This window comes from Lacerta agilis, chromosome 2 (genome assembly GCF_009819535.1).
Source record: "Lacerta agilis isolate rLacAgi1 chromosome 2, rLacAgi1.pri, whole genome shotgun sequence".
Taxonomy (NCBI): Eukaryota; Metazoa; Chordata; class Lepidosauria; order Squamata; family Lacertidae; genus Lacerta; species Lacerta agilis.
This window is the reverse complement of record NC_046313.1, coordinates 53,125,874-53,143,828: the sequence shown is the minus strand read 5'-3', so window position 1 is coordinate 53,143,828 and position 17,955 is coordinate 53,125,874. Positions and strand designations below refer to the sequence as shown.

The 17,955-nt window shown below is 41.8% G+C and overlaps 1 protein-coding gene across 5 annotated transcripts in view; it reads right to left on the bottom strand.

Moving 5' to 3' along the window:
- ACSL6 (acyl-CoA synthetase long chain family member 6) overlaps nucleotides 1–17,955 on the bottom strand; it is an 87,640-nt gene that overhangs the window by 35,390 nt on the left and 34,295 nt on the right. For all 5 annotated transcript variants that reach the window (XM_033140067.1, XM_033140066.1, XM_033140071.1 and 2 more), the window contains exons 2-6: nucleotides 10,052–10,272; nucleotides 5,405–5,519; nucleotides 2,419–2,483; nucleotides 1,520–1,621; nucleotides 1,324–1,423 (exon numbers count right to left, since the gene is read on the bottom strand). In XM_033140067.1, the coding sequence (XP_032995958.1) occupies nucleotides 1,324–1,423; nucleotides 1,520–1,621; nucleotides 2,419–2,483; nucleotides 5,405–5,519; nucleotides 10,052–10,272 (603 nt within the window). The remainder of the gene's footprint in view (nucleotides 1–1,323; nucleotides 1,424–1,519; nucleotides 1,622–2,418; nucleotides 2,484–5,404; nucleotides 5,520–10,051; nucleotides 10,273–17,955) is intronic.

Genomic DNA, 17,955 nt, shown 5'->3' with positions numbered 1-17,955 from the left:
GTTCAGGAGCTTCTCCACTCATGTCTTTGTCACAAAAAGTCACTCAGGTACAAGACTAGAGTCCCTCAGACCTTACTTGGGGCTGGACTATATTTTGAAAAAAATATGAACAAATTCCTATGTCCCACAAATAACCCAGAGATGCATTTTAAATAAAAGGACAGGTTCCAATTCTGTAAAAACACGCTGATTCCTGGACCATCCACGGGCAGCATTTAGAAGGTGATTGGGCCACATCCGACCCCCGGGTCTTAGTTTGGGGACCCCTGCTCTTAAGTCCAAGAATTATAAAATACTTTCTTTGTGTTTATTTGATTCCTATTCAAGAGAATTACTTTATATATAGTCAATATAGGCATAGAGTTAAATTTTTTAACATTTTCTAATGGTGGTGTGCCTCGTGATTTTTTTCATGAAACAAGTGTGCCTTTGCCCCAAAAAGGTTGAAAAACACTGCCCTACTTTATAAATGTCATGAGCCACTTTGGGGTCTTTGGGCAAAAAGCAGGATACAAAATAACACACTCTCACACACATTTTATGACAGTTTTCCTTTGGAAATACTGGTATACACCTTCAATTGCTTTAGTATTTAAAAAGAAAGGGAGCAGAGAGATTGATCTTTTCTTATGGGAAATGATTGTTGTCAGAAAAAAGCCAAAATGCAAGATGAAAGTGCAGGTGTTCTGGTACCATATTGACAGTGGATGACTGCTGAAGTGAACTAGTGTTACCCTGGAACTCCAAAAAGGAAACCATTACAGAGCCACAACTAGACTCTGTTGATACTAGTGCTTAATGTTTAAATTCCACCTTGGGTATCTTCTGAAATGCATTCAGAGGTATGACTTTGGCAGGTTAGGTCTGATTCCCCTGCTTAAATTTTAATAGCTTTTTTGTAGGGAATGGGGACTTGGTAAAGGATCTTAGAAAGATACAGTATTTGAATATTAACACTAAAAGTACCTATTAAATATTGTAATGTTGATATGGGCTTGACAACCTACACAGTAAAACACACAGTCAACCAAACTGCCCTAGGGTAGCTTGATTGGCTATATCATCCTGCCAAAGAGTACCATAATATATCAGACGTGTGATAAAACAACCACCTGTAACCACCCAGTCAGTCTTTTGTGTGTGCGCAAGACCTTCTGTTTTCCTCTTCTAGCATTTCCCTAGAAAGTGAGGATTCAGAAGTGAAGTGATTTTTATTGGTGAAACAATGCTCCCTTTGAACAGCCAAAGCGGTTGCTGTTTTACATAGCAAAAATAGCTTTCTATGAAGCTATTTATTCACAGTGAATCTACATTTCTTTTTACCTGTGTTGATAATATAACGAATGGCTCCAGGGCCTAACGTATCATACAGGGGAACCACAACCATGGAATAGGTATAGCAAGCCAGCTCAGAAATGATCCACTGGAAGGAGATTATGAAAGGTATAAGTTACAGTTTGCAATAAATATGAATAAAATGTGAAGTTGGAGATAGGGCTCTGGTTTTCTTGAAGCTCACCTCTGGCCGGTTTTGTGCAAAAACCCCAATAAACTGACTTGCTGATGGTTTGCACCCCTTTTGGAGTAAACCTGATCCCAATGCTTCTGCTCTTTCAGCAACCTGAAAGTAAAAGAAAACACTTAAGAAGAATTAACAGAGGATCATCTTGCACATTGCATTAGGCAAATCCAATGATATTCTTAACAGGGATTTTGTGTTTGTCTGTTCACAAACAGCTCTTATAGTGTATGGGCACTTCCAAATAGTTGTTTACTGTGAACCAAAGAAGAATGGCAACTTAAGTTGACAACTTGCAGACTTAACATATAGAATAAGAGAACAAGAAGAACATATGTTTAAAGAAGATTGGAAAACATTTATTGAATATATGGGAAATAATTGTGTACAGCTGAAAACGCTGGCAGCATTAAGATAAATTAAACAGTGTAAATAAGTTTTGATGGATGCAATAATGGAATACTGATTGGTATAGTTTTTGTAAAATATGGAGGGATTTATGATATCTAAAATGAATATATATATATATATATATAGAGAGAGAGAGAGAGAGAGAGAGATGTTTACTGTGAATTTGGTGGTTCTCATGCATTGAAGTTTTGTGCAGCATCCACACAACATCCAATTCATCAAAATGCTGTCCCATATTGTTTTCCCATTGAATAATTTGATTTTCACCTCCCTCCCTTCAGAAATAGTAAATCCAGATAAAATTGGAAAGGAGACGTGGGATGTCATCTTACAACATCATGTGGACACTACAAAAACCTTCCATATGTGAGCATTACTAAGTCCACAACAAACTGCTGTGTGGAAGGAACACATATTCCACAAGAGCAATAATTCAAAAATTCTCTTCTAATGTTGTTCTATTAAGAAAAATATAACATGAACCTCACCTCTTTGTAGGACAACCACTGGTAAGGCTGATTTGGTTTCCTGAATCCTAAGCAGGGGCCATTTTCTAAAGTAAAACAGATGAAATGAGCTATAAGAACCATAATTCTTTTCCAAAAAGATGGTTAATAATGCACTTCCTGGCAGCCTGAGTGCTCCTCAGCAGGACAGCACACCTAAAAATAAACTATTGATGTTATCAAGGTCAGGGTGTATGTCTGCAATCCAGGAGTTCATACAGAGACCCATCAAGTGCAAACAGAAGCTATCTTGCCTAATGGAATATTGCATTCTGTAATTTCCCTCAAGGACCATTCAGTGTTCTCATTTAGAAATGAGAAGGTGACTGTGACATTAAGCACCTCCACTGCCTTATTAATATATCTAGACTCTATAGGGCTGCAGCATCATTATCTGATTGATACTGCCATTCTAAATGTCACCTCCCATTGGTTCAGTTTGCTTTGGCAGAAGGGAAAATAAGAAAAACCTCAATCTAACAAGAACAAAATACAGTACTGCATTTTTTTCAGGAGGGGTGGAAGGGAGGGCTATATGAGGTGTGATTATAACATCAGATTTATCCTAAAGGTTGGTAGAATTGTTATAGCATGATCTTAGCTCCTATTCCTCCTGGAATTAGTGATAGTAATTTATACTCTTATTACTGTTCACCCAAAGAGGGGCTGCCAGAAAGCGCGCGCACACACACAGTTAATACTGCTAGATGCTGAAGCTGTTTGAACCAATGTGCAAGGGTTGCAATATCAATTACAATTGCTTTGGTTGTACAGAAGAAAGCAGTGTCCAAGTGCGGAGAACCCTCTGGAAGTATTCAGCTGCCCTTGTTGTGAAGACAGACGCAAAGACCTAAGACAAGTTGTGCAATATTTACACCTGTTGGTTATATCAAATGCTTGAGTCCTCTTTAGATTTCTGTCTCCAGCAGACGGCTCTAGCCAGTGGAAAGAAAATAAATGTTTTTCTTAGAACATTCCAGGTTGGAGGTGGTTTGTCTTAACTCCCTCTTTTTGGCACAACATACATACCTTATATTAGAAAAGAGCAACCACAATTATCGAGGGGCTGACATAGACATAGACTTGTAGAGTAGGAATATGCAGCTGTCCCATCCTTGGCATTATCAACAACATGCTCTAACCCAGGGGTCAGCAAACTTACTATGCGTCAGGCTGCTGTCTCCAGCACTGATCGTGTGGTGGGCCGGAGGGCGGGGGAGCACGTGTCCATACGTGTGCGCACACGCTATTTCCGGCGCACTTCCGGGTCAGGGGAGCACCAGAAATAGCTTGTGCGCATGTGCATGGGCCTCCTCCAACACGGATGTGCACCAGAAATAACGCATGCACACAAGCTATTTCCAGTGTTCCTCCGACCCAGAAGTGGGCAGCTGCACCGCACAGCTCTGGTAAGAGCAGGCGGCAGCAGTGGGTGGCGGGGATCGCTGCAGGCCGGATAAACAAGTCCCTCGGGCCTTAGTTTGGGGACCCCTGCTCTAACCAACTGAGCTATCCAAACTGAAACCTTAGCTATCCGGGATGGGCAGGATAAATAAAAATTGTGATTTTTTTTTTGTATACAAAGGGTCTGGAAACCAAGCCTGATGAGGAATGGTTGAGGGAGCTGGGTATGTTTAGCCTGGGGCAGTGGGAGGAGATAGGATAGCCATCTTCAAATATCTAAAGGGCTGTCACATGAAAGATGGAGCCAGCTTGTTTTCTGCTGCTCTGGAGGGTAAGACTTAAACCAATGGCTTCAAGTTACAAGAAAGCTGGTTCTGGCTAAACAAGGGAGAACTTTCTGGTGGTAATAGATGTTTGGTTGATGGTAGGATAGCCATCTGTCACAGGTGTTTTAGTTGAGATTCCTGCATTGCAGGGGTTGCACTAGAATGATGATCCTCAAGAGTCCCTTCCAGCTCTACAATTCTATTATTCTATGTTAGCACAAAATTTGAAATTTCACAGAACTTTGTCTCATGTAAACAATCAACTATCCAAATAGACACTTTAGTTTCTTAAATCTACTTCTTTCTTTAAAAAATAATCAAATTTATTTATCAGTTTATTTATTAGCTCAAAGTATACACAGCCCTGCCTGTATTATTCCACTACAGAGGGGAAGGACCTTAAATGGCAGATAAAGGGATATATAGAGGTCTCACAGCTTTCCATCAAACTGCTCCATGAAATGCAGAATTGTACTTTGGAAAGAATCAGTATTCTGTTGAGAACATGGTAAATATGCCAAAGAATAGTAAAAATTAGCAGCGTCCTTGAAAAGCAGGGGAGAGTTTATACTTGCCCTTACACATTTTATTTCCTCTACTAACAGTGAACAAAGGTCTACTCTGAAGAAAGTGTTGTTGTTGTTGTTTTAATGTAGGACTTACTCCCTGGGAAGCCTAAATTATTTTTTCCAATTGCTTGTCTTCAATATTCTGTGTTTCATTTCCAGCCAGGCACCTTAAGAGAGCAACAACTTCTTTTTTGTTACTCATTGCATGCTGGCGAAGGCCTGATCACACAAAGCCATGGCAAAGAATTCAGAAAGGAGATTAACTTAAGAAGAATGATGGAGCAGAGTGTGATAATAAAGTGTGGAAGATAGTGAGAGTGAGAGGACAGTGTTTGCAGAAGGCAGGTGTGCTGGCAGTGCTGTCTATGAGGGCTGCAGAAGTAAGAGTCGGTTACTTTGTTAATATCTTCCACAAACAAGCATTCCATTGACTCCATCCTTCCATAGCAATAATATGCCTTTCCCAATTTGGACCACCACTTCATTTTCTAGATCCCAAACTGCTTCCATCCCCCTGCAGTTTCCAGATTTGGTCAGCATCAAAGTTCAGTTCACAACCGGCCTCTTACAGAAACTGAGCCAACAGCCCCCATGGGTCTAGTAGGAAATTCAGGCGAGAAGATGAACGTTATGCTCTACGAGTCCACCTTAACACTTCCAAATACTTACCAGATATATTAAAACCCCTTCTAAAAACCTCATACATGGTCCTTGCATCATCATAGTAGTGGGTTAGCAGTTGGGAGCTGTCGCCTATTACAGATCTCCGTGCACCATCCCAGCCCTACAGTGAAAAAACATAGACAATGGGAGATCAGCAGTTTGGCTCTTAGAGTCACATTCCAGTTACTCAGACAAAGTTCTTAAAGCCATTGAACTGCAGACTCAGAGACAACATAAAGAAAGCTATGCTAAACAGACCTTAATCTGCTCCTTCCTCCTGGGCCGTGTTCAGAAAGTGGTGGTGGGGGATGAGTGTTCAGACCCCTGGGCTCTCACTTATGGGGTGCCTCAGGGTTCTGTCCTCTCCCCCATGCTTTTTAATATCTATGTGAAGCCGCTGGGAGAGATCATCAGGGGGTTTGGGCTGGGTGTTCATCAATATGCGGATGATACCCAGCTCTACCTCTCTTTCAAATCAGAACCAGTGAAGGCGGTGAAGGTCCTGTGTGAGTGCCTGGAGGCAGTTGGAGGATGGATGGCGGTTAACAGATTGAGGTTGAATCCTGACAAGACAGAAGTACTGTTTTGGGGGGATAGGGGGCAGGTGGGTGTGGGGGACTCCCTGGTCCTGAATGGGGTAACGGTGCCCCTGAAGGACCAGGTGTGCAGCCTGGGAGTCATTTTGGACTCACAGCTGACCATGGAGGCGCAGGTTAATTCTGTGTCCAGGGCGGCTGTCTACCAGCTCCATTTGGTACACAGGCTGAGGCCCTACCTACCCGCAGACTGTCTCGCCAGAGTGGTGCATGCTCTGGTTATCTCCCGCTTGGACTACTGCAATGCGCTCTACGTGGGGCTACCTTTGAAGGTGACCCAGAAACTGCAATTAATCCAGAATGCAGCAGCTAGACTGGTGACTGGGAGTGGCCGCCGGGACCACATAACACCGGTCCTGAGAGATCTACACTGGCTCCCAGTACGTTTCCGAGCTGAATTCAAAGTGTTGGTGCTGACCTTTAAAGCCCTAAATGGCCTCGGTCCTGTATACCTGAAGGAGTGTCTCCACCCCCATCGTTCAGCCCAGACACTAAGATCCAACACCGAGGGCCTTCTGGCGGTTCCCTCACTGCGAGAAGCAAAGCTACAGGGAACCAGGCAGAGAGCCTTCTCGGTAGTGGCACCCATCCTGTGGAACGCCCTCCCATCAGAGGTCAAAGAGATAAGCAACTACTTGACATTCAGAAAATACCTGAAGCCAGCCCTGTTTAGGGAAGTTTTTAATCTGTGACATTTTAATGTATTTTAATATTTGTTGGAAGCCGCCCAGAGTGGCTGGGGGGACCCAGCCAGATGGGCGGGGTACTACTACTACTACTACTACTAATAATAATAATAAATTCCCATGCAAACAGAAATGCAGCCTATACCTACACATAGCTTCATTTGCTCACATTGATCCCTTCTTGTCCCTGCTTTCTCCACCACTGCCCTTTTCATGTCTTTCTAGCAAGACTGTCAAGATCCTAAATAATGTGACGATTGACATGCCTGGCTACGTCCCTTTTGTCAATTTACAGTAGCACTATTTGGGCATTTGGGTGTGCTCACATGTAAGCAATCACACATTGCGGAGTGGGGGAGGGCACTGTTAAGCCCCTCCTCTCTAGCATGTCATCTCTGTTCTATGAACAACTCTTCCCAAGAGTTGCAAAAGTCTGTAGCATGGAGCTTCCTCTTCTCACGCAGGCCGCCTGCTTGATTTAAAACCCAGATTGTGCAACTGCTTATACGTGTGGATGCTTGGATTGTGCTACAGAATAAATAGTGTCAGCATGATCGCTCAAAGGCCAAATAGCATACAAGCATGGGCTTTCAGGAGCCTCAGCTGTAGGAGAGCATGTGGATGGATATATCAATCTATGTTACCTTCAAAGCCACATGTTATGGTGCAGTGAAAACATAATTGCTTGCTAAAAGTTTCTATTTATGCTTCATTTATGCATAGCATTACAGAACATTCCAAACCTGCAATTTTGCTGTATTGATTTTCCTGAATCCTTGTTTTGTACAATGTGCTTTCAAAATACTCTTACCGCTGGCTGCAGAGAAATGCTCCCTGTGGACACTTGCATGGAATTAAATGTATATTTCATGAGACTTGCTGCATCATTCATGTTACTCACAAAGAAGTCAGTTGGAGGGAAAAAAATACTGTTCTATACACAGCTGTGTGCCTCAACCTTCAAAACAGTTGTTTTTCCCCTACTCACCTTTGACAGCGTCTCTTTATGTAGTTGAACATTGGCACAGTATGGATTTTGTGGCCTACTATCTCATTTCTAATGTAGTGGGAACATTTTAATGGTCTCCTTATTTTATACATCAAAGAGTAGCCTAAAGTTTCAACCAACATTTTCCTGAACTTTCCTATTTCAAATCAAATTAATAAATCCACTGACCAGCCTGGATTATTATTATTATTATTATTATTATTATTATTATTATTATTATTAAATAATCGTCCTTCTCCAGATTGAAGAAAATACCAGGTTTAGGTATGGCTGATCCTTGTGGTTAGTGGACTTGAAAAAACTAGATCTCATTATTACATTTCAGAGACAATGTATTCTTAATTATTCCTCTGTGATGACTTCTGCCCCTTCAGTATTTTCATTCTGAATTCCTTTCTCCGATCGGTCTTTCTAGGCTTACTGCATGGTTGCTTGGTGATTTCTCAGAGTAGGGAAAAATACTGCATGTATCACTGGTTGAGCGGTCCATTTGCCTCATCAATCCCTCATAAGCCCATGTGATAAAACCACTTCAACACTCACCATGCCCAAGTAGTTTGCTTTCAATTGTCTCAAAATTATATATTTGGATAACACTAAGTAACCCCAAAAGCATAAAGGATTAGAGTGCACAATTACCATAGGTAGGTTTTTGTATGGACTTTAAAAATAAAATAATAACGAGGGGTTTTTGAGTACCATAACAGGAATCTCAATAGTATAATTACCTTGCTTTGTCTAGGTTTTTAAAAATATGTCTCCAAGGATTAAAAGCATGTTACAAACAAGAACAATGGCAAGGGGATTTTATTGCATCATTCATTTTTCAGAAAACAAATGTAAATATTTCATTAATATTTGTGCAACTATATATTGTTTTATCATTTTCGGTGAAGGTCAGCACAAAAAAACACTTTGCTCCACAGAACTGGAATTCAGTCCAGCAAGTGCTTCTTTGAAAGTGCTTGTTCATCACAAACAAACATATTTAAAAAATAATATATCATAGTAATACCAAGCTAATGAAATATTCAGTAATTATTTGGATTAAGGCATTTTTGCTGCAAAAACAAATATGTGGTTGAGAAGCGCACGTGGCAGTAATCTGCAGACAAGCAGGTCATACTACGTTTGTTCTGATACATACCTCAACTTTGGAGTGACCTTGACTCTGTTCTTGTATCTCCAACTGAACTACTCAACACGGTCCCTCTTGGTTTAGCAGAGGGGATTTGATAGATGGCTGGTGGTTGGTTCCAGACCACGGGTTAACACTATGTGGTGTGAGAGGGTGGTCCCTATTGCCTTAAAAGAGGTGATATTGTGCCCACTCCTAAAGATGTCAGCCCTGGATCTATTTGTTTGGACAAACTACCAACCAATTGCAAATACCTCCTTTCTATGGGCAGCTATGGGCATTTGTGGATTATATGGATTATCTAGACCCATTTTAATTTGCATTCAGGCTAGGCTATGATATCAAGCAGGCCTTGGCCATCCTGTTGGGTGGTCTTTACCAAGGGAGAAAGAAGAGGAGGGCAACTTTACTTCTGCTTCTCAATCTGCCTGTGGATTTTAATGCTGTCAACCATGGTATCCTCCTGGGCAGGCTCCATGGGATGGGCATAGTGAGACATCCAATGCTTCTATAGCTATCTAAGTAGCCAAGTCCAGACAGTAGGATTGAGAGAAGGGTTTTTTGCACCCTTGGCAGATATGCTATAGGGTGCCACAGGGCAGTATTTTATCCCCAGGGGGCACTGACACAAAGCCTTTGGGAGCAGTCATGATGAATATTGATTCAAATTGCAATCGGTATGCTGATGACACTCATCTTTATTTCTCCCTAATATCTGAGTCAGGTGACTTCCAAGATTGCATTGCTGCAATGCACTCTGATATTGGCTGCCTGTGGCAGAGCTGGGCTGAGAGATACATTTGCTCAATCTGACTCATCCTTTCCTCCCCATCCTGGCACAAGGTGGGTTGAATTGCTCTGTAATGTAATATCTCACACTGACCAATACATTTAGAAATCTTCATCCCTTAACACACCCACTACAACTCACAAAATCTTTGAGCAGAATCCATGTACTAAAACACCAGATTTTACTTTTGGAAAATATAAAGTCACCATTAGTATCCAGAGGAAAACTCAAAAACCACTTTGGGCAAGCCATTCTGTTACAATCAATTGTACTGTCACAACTTTTAAGATTGCTGCCTATGAATATTGTAAAAAGAAAAAAATCAATGATGTAAGAGCCATGCTGCCTACTAATGAAAAAAGCACAGCAAAAGCACAGCAACAACATTTCATAAAGTCCAACTCTTGTTGTTTGTAAAGAACATTAAGACTCACCTGAACTTCTTCCGATTGCATCCGGAGGTCACATGGTGGTTTCACTGCTTTTGGCCGGCTGGCCAACCAGTAAGCAACAACAGCTGCAAAGGCACCAATGCCAACCAAGGTAGTAGCTGGCAAACTTCGGAAAAACTGACTGAAGTCTTCAAACTCTGGAAGCCGCAGGTTCCTGAGGATCTCTTGCGCTTGCATCTTTTCAAAGACTGAAATGGCAACTTCTGTAGAACCCAATGGAGAAACAATGAATTAGTTCACAGCAGGGTTGAAAGACAGAGGTCCCCAAAGGTGGGATTTTTTAGGACCATACAACACCAATCTTAAAGGATCTTCACAGGCTCCCAGTATATTTCCGAGAACAATTCAAAGTGTTGGTGCTGACCTTTGAAGCCCTAAACAGCCTCAGCCCAGTATACCTGAAGGAGCATCTCCACCTCTATCATTCAGTCCAGACATGGAGGTCCTCCTCCAAGGGTCTTCTGCTGGTTCCCTCACTGCGGGAAATGAAGTTACAAGGAACCAGGCAGAAGGCCTTCTCGGTAGTGATGCCCTCTATGTGGAACGCCTTCCCTTCACGTGTCAAGGACCATTTACCTCAGCAGCCAAGGGTCTTGTGCCAGCCCTGGCCAGCACTGACTCAGATTGGGCCTTGACACCCACCCATAGTGCATTTTGCTTCATAATACTTCCGGGGTGGGGGGGATGAAATGGGACACTTGCAACTAGGGTGCCACTTTCTGTGGCTAAAGTAATATATCAACCAACTCATGTTTGCTACGCCTCGCCAATAACTATAGTCTTATTAAGAAAACAACAACTGAAAATGCCCATGTAAAGGCTGCTTCCAGCAAAAGAAGGGCTCGGTGCTTACTTATGGATTTCATTTCAAATATCATTAAGCCCCAGTAACAACCTCATGATAACATGACATCACAGCATGTTGAAAACAAAAGCAAGTGTTGCTTCTATGAGAAGCAGCAAATCTCTCAGTTATGAAAACCCTTAACAGAAAATTTAGACCAGAACTAAAGCCATAACACTTTCAGTGTACATCTTTGAGAATGCTTAAAACCTGCTTGTTTACTTGCCTCCACTTTGAGCACCCTTGAAGAATTTAAAAGAAACAATTTTTTTAAAACATAAAGCTGTAGCTTAATTTCCTGCTAACAGACATCAGAACACAGGGTGCTTATTGTTTCGTTTGGTGCAGTGAGTGATATGCTGGTATATAGCAAAACTCAGGTGGCATTAGGCAAACTACAGGCATCACTTCAGGTCCAATTGACTACAATAGCTTTCCAGAGAGCTATCGGTACAGCACACAGGGCTGCTACTACTGCAGCAAATCCATTTCACAGAGAAGTGCCACAGTAGTACTTTACTGAGAAGACACACAATTAAAATGCACCCAACATAAACCCACTAGTTCATCCTGCAACAACCACAAGCTCACCTATGCTTGTCCCTTCAGCGAAGGCAAGGCTAGCTCCCAGAAAGACAGTTTCAGAAATGACAAATCGCTCCAGTGGGTCACTGGTTTCATGTCCAGTGATGGAACAGAGATAATTATCCAACGGCATTGCCAGCCACAAGGAGAGTTCTGAATATCTTTGAAGAGAGGGTGTAGCTATGTCTGTCTGTCTGTCTGTCTGTCTGTCTGTCTGTCTGTCTCTCTCTCTCTCTCTCTCTCTCTCTCTCATTAAGCTCACAATGTTCCATTTTGTTTGTTTGGAAATTTTCCAAGCTCTTTGGCTTTATCCCTCTGTGTAATGGTTTGTAAATAATCAAGCGTAGAAGTCAGGAATTCATTCTAGCTTTGTGCATAGCGTTCTGAAGTACAAGATAGGAAGCTATTAGAGGAGTTGGGGGAGTATGAGCACTGCAGATTATGTTCTCACAACATGTGTGGTGGCAACCCAGTTTCTGGGTAGCATACTTTCAGGCTGCCTGTGGGAACTCTCATGCCTGAATGCTATTTCATGGGAGGGGGCAGGAATATCTGCACAAAGAAAAACCTACCATTTTCTTTTCTCTGATGTACCGGTACTAGTTTTCCATGTTCAAGTGTTATCTTTTTCAATGAGGAAATATTAAGGCATGTGCACACCCACTAGCTATCTAATAATAATAATAATAATAATAATAATAATAATAATTTATTAGATGCCTTCTCTCACTGAAGGCAATTCAAGGCATCTTTACAAAAATAAAACAAAATGACAAACAGCAAAATAGCTTGTATCTAAAGTGGTAGACGCGGTGGCGCTGTGGGTTAAACCACAGAGCCTAGGACTTGCCAATCAGAAGGTTGGCGGTTTGAATCCCCACAACGGGGTGAGCTCCCGTTGCTCGGTCCCTGCTCTTGCCAACCTAGCAGTTCCAAAGCACCCCCAAAAAGTGCAAGTAGATAAATAGGTACTGCTCCGGCAGGAAGGTAAACGGCGTTTCCGTGCGCTGCTCTGGTTCGCCAGATGCGGCTTTGTCATGCTGGCCACATGACCCGGAAGCTGTACGCCGGCTCCCTCGGCCAGAAAAGCGAGATGAGTGCCGCAACCCCAGAGTCGTCTGCAACTGGACATACTGGTCAGGGGTCCCTTTACTTTAAAGTGGTGCAAGCCAGAAGCAGGGTTGTATCACATCTGCTTTTTGTAAAACTACGTTCAGGTTCCTTTAAGAAACCTGTTTTTATTTTGATTATGTATCTTTTGTTTTTATATTGTGATTTTATCCTGTGAACTGCTCTGAGACCTGCGAGTATAGGGCAGTATACATATTTAAAGGAAGAAGAAGAAGAAGAAGAAGAAGAAGAAGAAGAAGAAGAAGAAGAAGACTGGAACATGGTTGCAATTTAAAGTACACTGCTGATGTAAACAGTTTGTGGGCAGGCTCAATTAAAACTCAATGGCTTGCAGAGGAGGCCATGATGATCCTTGCCAGCCATTGGACCCAGAGCAGAGCACCCTGGGCATGATGGCAGACTGTGCTGAGATGGAATAGTCATGCCACGTTTATTAAAAGGTGAGAGGGCTTTGTAAACAACAACCTTGTTAATATTATAAGTGATAATAATTTCTCCATAGGTTTGGGCTGGCAATAGTGGCAGGGCTGGAATTTACTGGATTTGCAAAAAATAGTAGAAATGGAAGGATCAGATTGGCAGAGCATATAACAGTGAAAAAACACCATGCAGCTCACCTAGCTTACAGCTGACATGAAAGACCCAGAAACTGAACGGAACAAGGAAAGAAGACTGAACAGTCAAAAGGAGTTGTGGGTGTAACCACTGCAAGAGGTAGAAAGAAACTGGAAACTTCCCTTTGTTTAATTGCATAATGTCCACATATTTTAGGATCCAAGCCAATATGTGTGCAATTTGCCTCCTTTGAAGCAGTGACTCAGTACCATTTGGCAGCACAGATTTAGACAATTATGATTCCTGTTTTCTCTAAGTAGGTTTGGGTTAAAGTAAATTCTATGCATTGTTATTATCGCTAGGGTGAAGCATTTAATTTTCATTGCCGCAGATTTATCACCATATAGAATAATAGAATTGTAGAGCTGGAATGGACCACAAGGTCCAACCCCGTGAAATGCATCTCTTGCCCACCAGAAGACTTGAACGCACAACCCTGAGATTAAGAGTCTCATGCTCTATTGACTGAGCTATCCCACCGTAAACCACAGAATTAGTTATTGGTTGCTTCAGGATGTGCATTTATTCTGTGACCCACCCTGAGACCTGTGGATATAGGGCGGTATATAAATTCAATAAATAAATAAAATAAAATAAAGCCCTAAGAGTGTGTGATAATTAATCCTTTCCTGAACTTTTCTTTTCACCTATCGGCTTAATTTTGTTCTACATCCAGGCCTTTCATTAACATCACTACTGGATCTCTAGAGCCAACAGCTCCCACTGAATAAGCACTGCAACATCTATACAAAACAGAAAATACTACAATCAGCAAGCAAGAGAGGGTGCTATAAACCCACCTACATTGATGTAATGATGACTCAAGTGTGGTCTGACTTTACAGCTCCTTTGCTTTAGCCCTGTGCAGGTGTTTACTCTACATGGAAAACAGTGTGTGAAAGTGGTATATATAAACCTGCCTGACACGGAGTCATATCCTTGGTAATCTAACCCAATATAATCTGATGAAGCAGCTCTCAAGGGTCTTTTCCCATCAAAAGGCTACTTCATCATTTTTAAACTGTGCATGTCCTGAATTGAATCTGGGGCATTCTGTATACATAGCAAGCATTCTACTATTAAACTATGGCTACTCCCGATTTGATGGCACTCCATGGCATACAACTCATGTGGATGAAACCAAATGCCTGTAGGCTCCCTATGCACAACTTACCCTGCCAATATTGTTCAGGTGCAGGCCTCTGCACAAACAAGGGTGAGACCAGCTACTGGCTCCTCCCCACAATGCATTCGTTTTCATACTTCAACAGGACCTCTGAGTGAAGTGTGGAGATGAGTGATCTCAGATGTGGAGCAGAAGAAGCTATTTTGCTATCTAAGGAGTCCCCTCGACAATCAATGAGTGTGATATCTGTTCAAGAAGTGCCACAAATTTCTCAAGCTAATTAATAATAATAATAATAATAATAATAATAATAATGTATATGCCGCCCATCTGACTGGGTTACCCCAAACACTCTGGGTGTCTTCCAACAAATTAAAACACAATATGACATCAAACACTAAAAACTTCCCTGAATTTTAAGGAGAATGTGGAAGTCGTCTAGGATTCACATTAGGGTGTGGAACAAGATCTCCAGTACCCTTTACTTCACAGAGTTCTTTAAAAGAATAAGGAAGCAACCTTATTCAAGCACCTCCATACGTAGACCTAGACCTGAAGTAAGAAAACAGCCTATTTCTTCTCTTATTGCACTGGTAACTTCTGGTAGACTGGGACCAGTCCTTGGACAAAGAGAGGAAATAGCCTACTGATGATCAGACCAAACTACATGATAAATGGCGTGCCATGACTGGCATTTTGGATGCTCTATTTCCCCCCAAAAAAACAGATGTGTCAGGGAGGCAATTAGAATCAGGGCCATGGCTCGCAGAGAAATGGCACTGGCCAGAGGCAGCGGGTCACAAGATAAAACTACCACAAATTATTCCAGAGAGGTCACTACATTTTGCAAGGCCTTTGTTTTACAAGAATAGTGAATTTGAGTGGCTTATACTATCAGTCCCTCATGCTTTTCTGCAGCATCTTTCAGTCTCCCACTAATTACTACATGCAGCTCTGGATATACGATCATGGGTAGGAGAAACAAGCATTTCGTTTTGGCCATTACAGATAAGCATGAGAACAAGGGAAGGTGAGGCACTTCTCTAAATATTTCCAGCTACTCTGCATGTACAAGATTTATCCAGTGAGAGTAACAATTTCCCTCCTACTGTGATGGCTCTCTTTCCCCAATTCTGCTTTAGTAGGTGTGGAAACAAAGCATTGCATCCAGTGGGAAGAGAATGACTACACAGGGCAGAAGAGTGTTGTTGGAAAGTCTGTTTGCTCTTTTACTGAAAGGAGATGTTTCTCATGCTGGAAACACTCTACAATGAAAACCAAAAGGTTGCACAGCATGAATATGTTCTTATCTTTGAAACTGACAGATTATGTGGCCTGTTGATGTTGGTGGTGGTAGTGGCAGTGTTTTTAAAGAATCTCCCAGCCATGGCAGCTTTAATATATAATTTTGTTTTGCACTATTAAAGGTCTTTCCTAGCTGTTTGCTCTAATAAGCCTGACATGTATGAGGAGCCTAGTGTGTGAGGAAAGGTTTGGTGAAGCTGCACCTTTTACAGAGTCAGCATGGACTTTAACCTAGTGTGTCATACAAATGTCAACATCTCAATGAGCCCAAAGAAACCCCCTAGCCTTCCAGCTAAGGATGGAAGGATTTGCCAATTTCGGTTCTTATTTTTCCAAATTCAAATTCAGTTCTCCACATTTTGAAGCAATTAGCAATTGAAAATTGATCGGGATTTTACTGCAGATTTCTCGCGATAAACACATTTTTATATGCAGTTTTGATTAATGTACATATTTTTTCAAGCAATTTTCCCCAATATAATGCATGTTTTGCATTCATTTTTATGTACTTTCCCCTAATACATGCAAACATTGTTGGATTGGAGAAATGACTTGCAAAATTCAGATAAATCTTCTTACATTCTTCAACTTCTACTGCTTCCCTTTGTATCAACTTCACACAACGATCTCTGCATCCACTTCATTGCTTTTCATGTGTTTGTGCTGCCCTCAGCCTCTTTGTCTCTTACCTTCTGTCCCCCGTGAGGTTTTCCCCTCATAGCACCCTCTCATCACTGCTGCCTAATGCAAGGTTCCTTTCATATCCCCTTCTCTAACAGATTCCAAAATCAGATCCCTTTAGATGCCTCCCCATTTGCAGCCATGTACTCTCTGGCAGCTTCGACTGTGTGAGTGTGTGTAACTCTCTTCTAAATTCAAAACCCTTCCCCTGTTGCCTGAACAAAGTGGAATGCTTGCTAAGTAACACCCTGTTGCCATGACAGCATCGCCTTGTATTCGGAGACACCCGCAGCGATGCTTTTGAGATGCACTGTTTAGGATACATCCTGTAATCACACTTTAAGATATCTGTTACAACTGTGACGATAAGAAGTTTGCTTGAAAACAACAGCAAAGCATTCTGAAATGTGAATTGGCCAGGTTCCTCAGGTAAAATGGGTTTTGATAGTTCAAGCATGCAGTTTGATAGTGGGGGAACTGCACCCCGAATCCAGTGGCAATTGGGCTGTGCGTCCATCTCTTTCCCCCTCATTTTGTGGCTTTCAAATCTGTTTCAAATGCGCAACTGTGATATTTATTTCATGTCGAATATTTAGCAGAATAATGAGGAGGTCACTAAATCCAGTGCTGGCAGAATCCTAAGCTAGGAACTAACGGCCGAAATCTGAATCAACTTGTTCAGGATTGCCAAGCACAGTCTGTGGACGAGTATTCCCTTCACCATGAACTAAAGGGTTTAAATCCACATTTAGAAGAGGAAGCATGAGAATTCTCTGAGTATAAAAAGAATTCAAAAGGATGATGATACATGTTGGCTACAAGGTTGCACACACACACACACACACACACACACACACACTGCAGCTTCTTCCCAAATACATGAAGATGAAGCAATCCTTTTCCAGTTGCTTTAAAGGGGAAACACATAGGCATCCTATTTTGTACCCTGAGGTCAGAACCCAAGTTCAAAATGTATAGTAAGGAGTAAGTCAACAAGCATCCCATTCACACCTGAAATGATAAGAGTATATCAAAATATTAATATTGTATTCCACCACCCACCTGTTTCCTAAAATGACTCTGCCCTTTCTCACTTGCTGATTGTTATGCCTCTCAGAATGGCTTCTGAGACACCTTCCTCCTCACCTCCATCAAATCACTCCTCAGTTCCTCCTCTGTTTCATGAAGCATTTAGAACAACGCCCTTGCCCCAATTATCTACTATAAGTATGTGAGGCCAAAATAAGCCCATTATTCTTATTCCATTTACCTCCGCCTCTATCTGTCCCCACTTTGAGTTTTTTCTTCTTGTTGTGGCTTTCTCTTTTGCAGATTGTTGGGTAAGGGACCCGTCAGACCTGTTCTTCGTAAATTGCCATGTGTAGAATCAACAGCACTATATCAATATGTTTGGTGATCAACAATTACCGGTACTTAGCCATGAACATCATCACACTGCCTAAGTTACAGTTTAAGCAATTGCTTTCTGTTTCCTATTCAATTTGGTGACAGGAGACACACAGGTGCTACTGTTAGTAGGTACCTTAAAGAGATTGGCTTCAAAAATAGAACTGATGGGCAGGCACACAAACCATCATC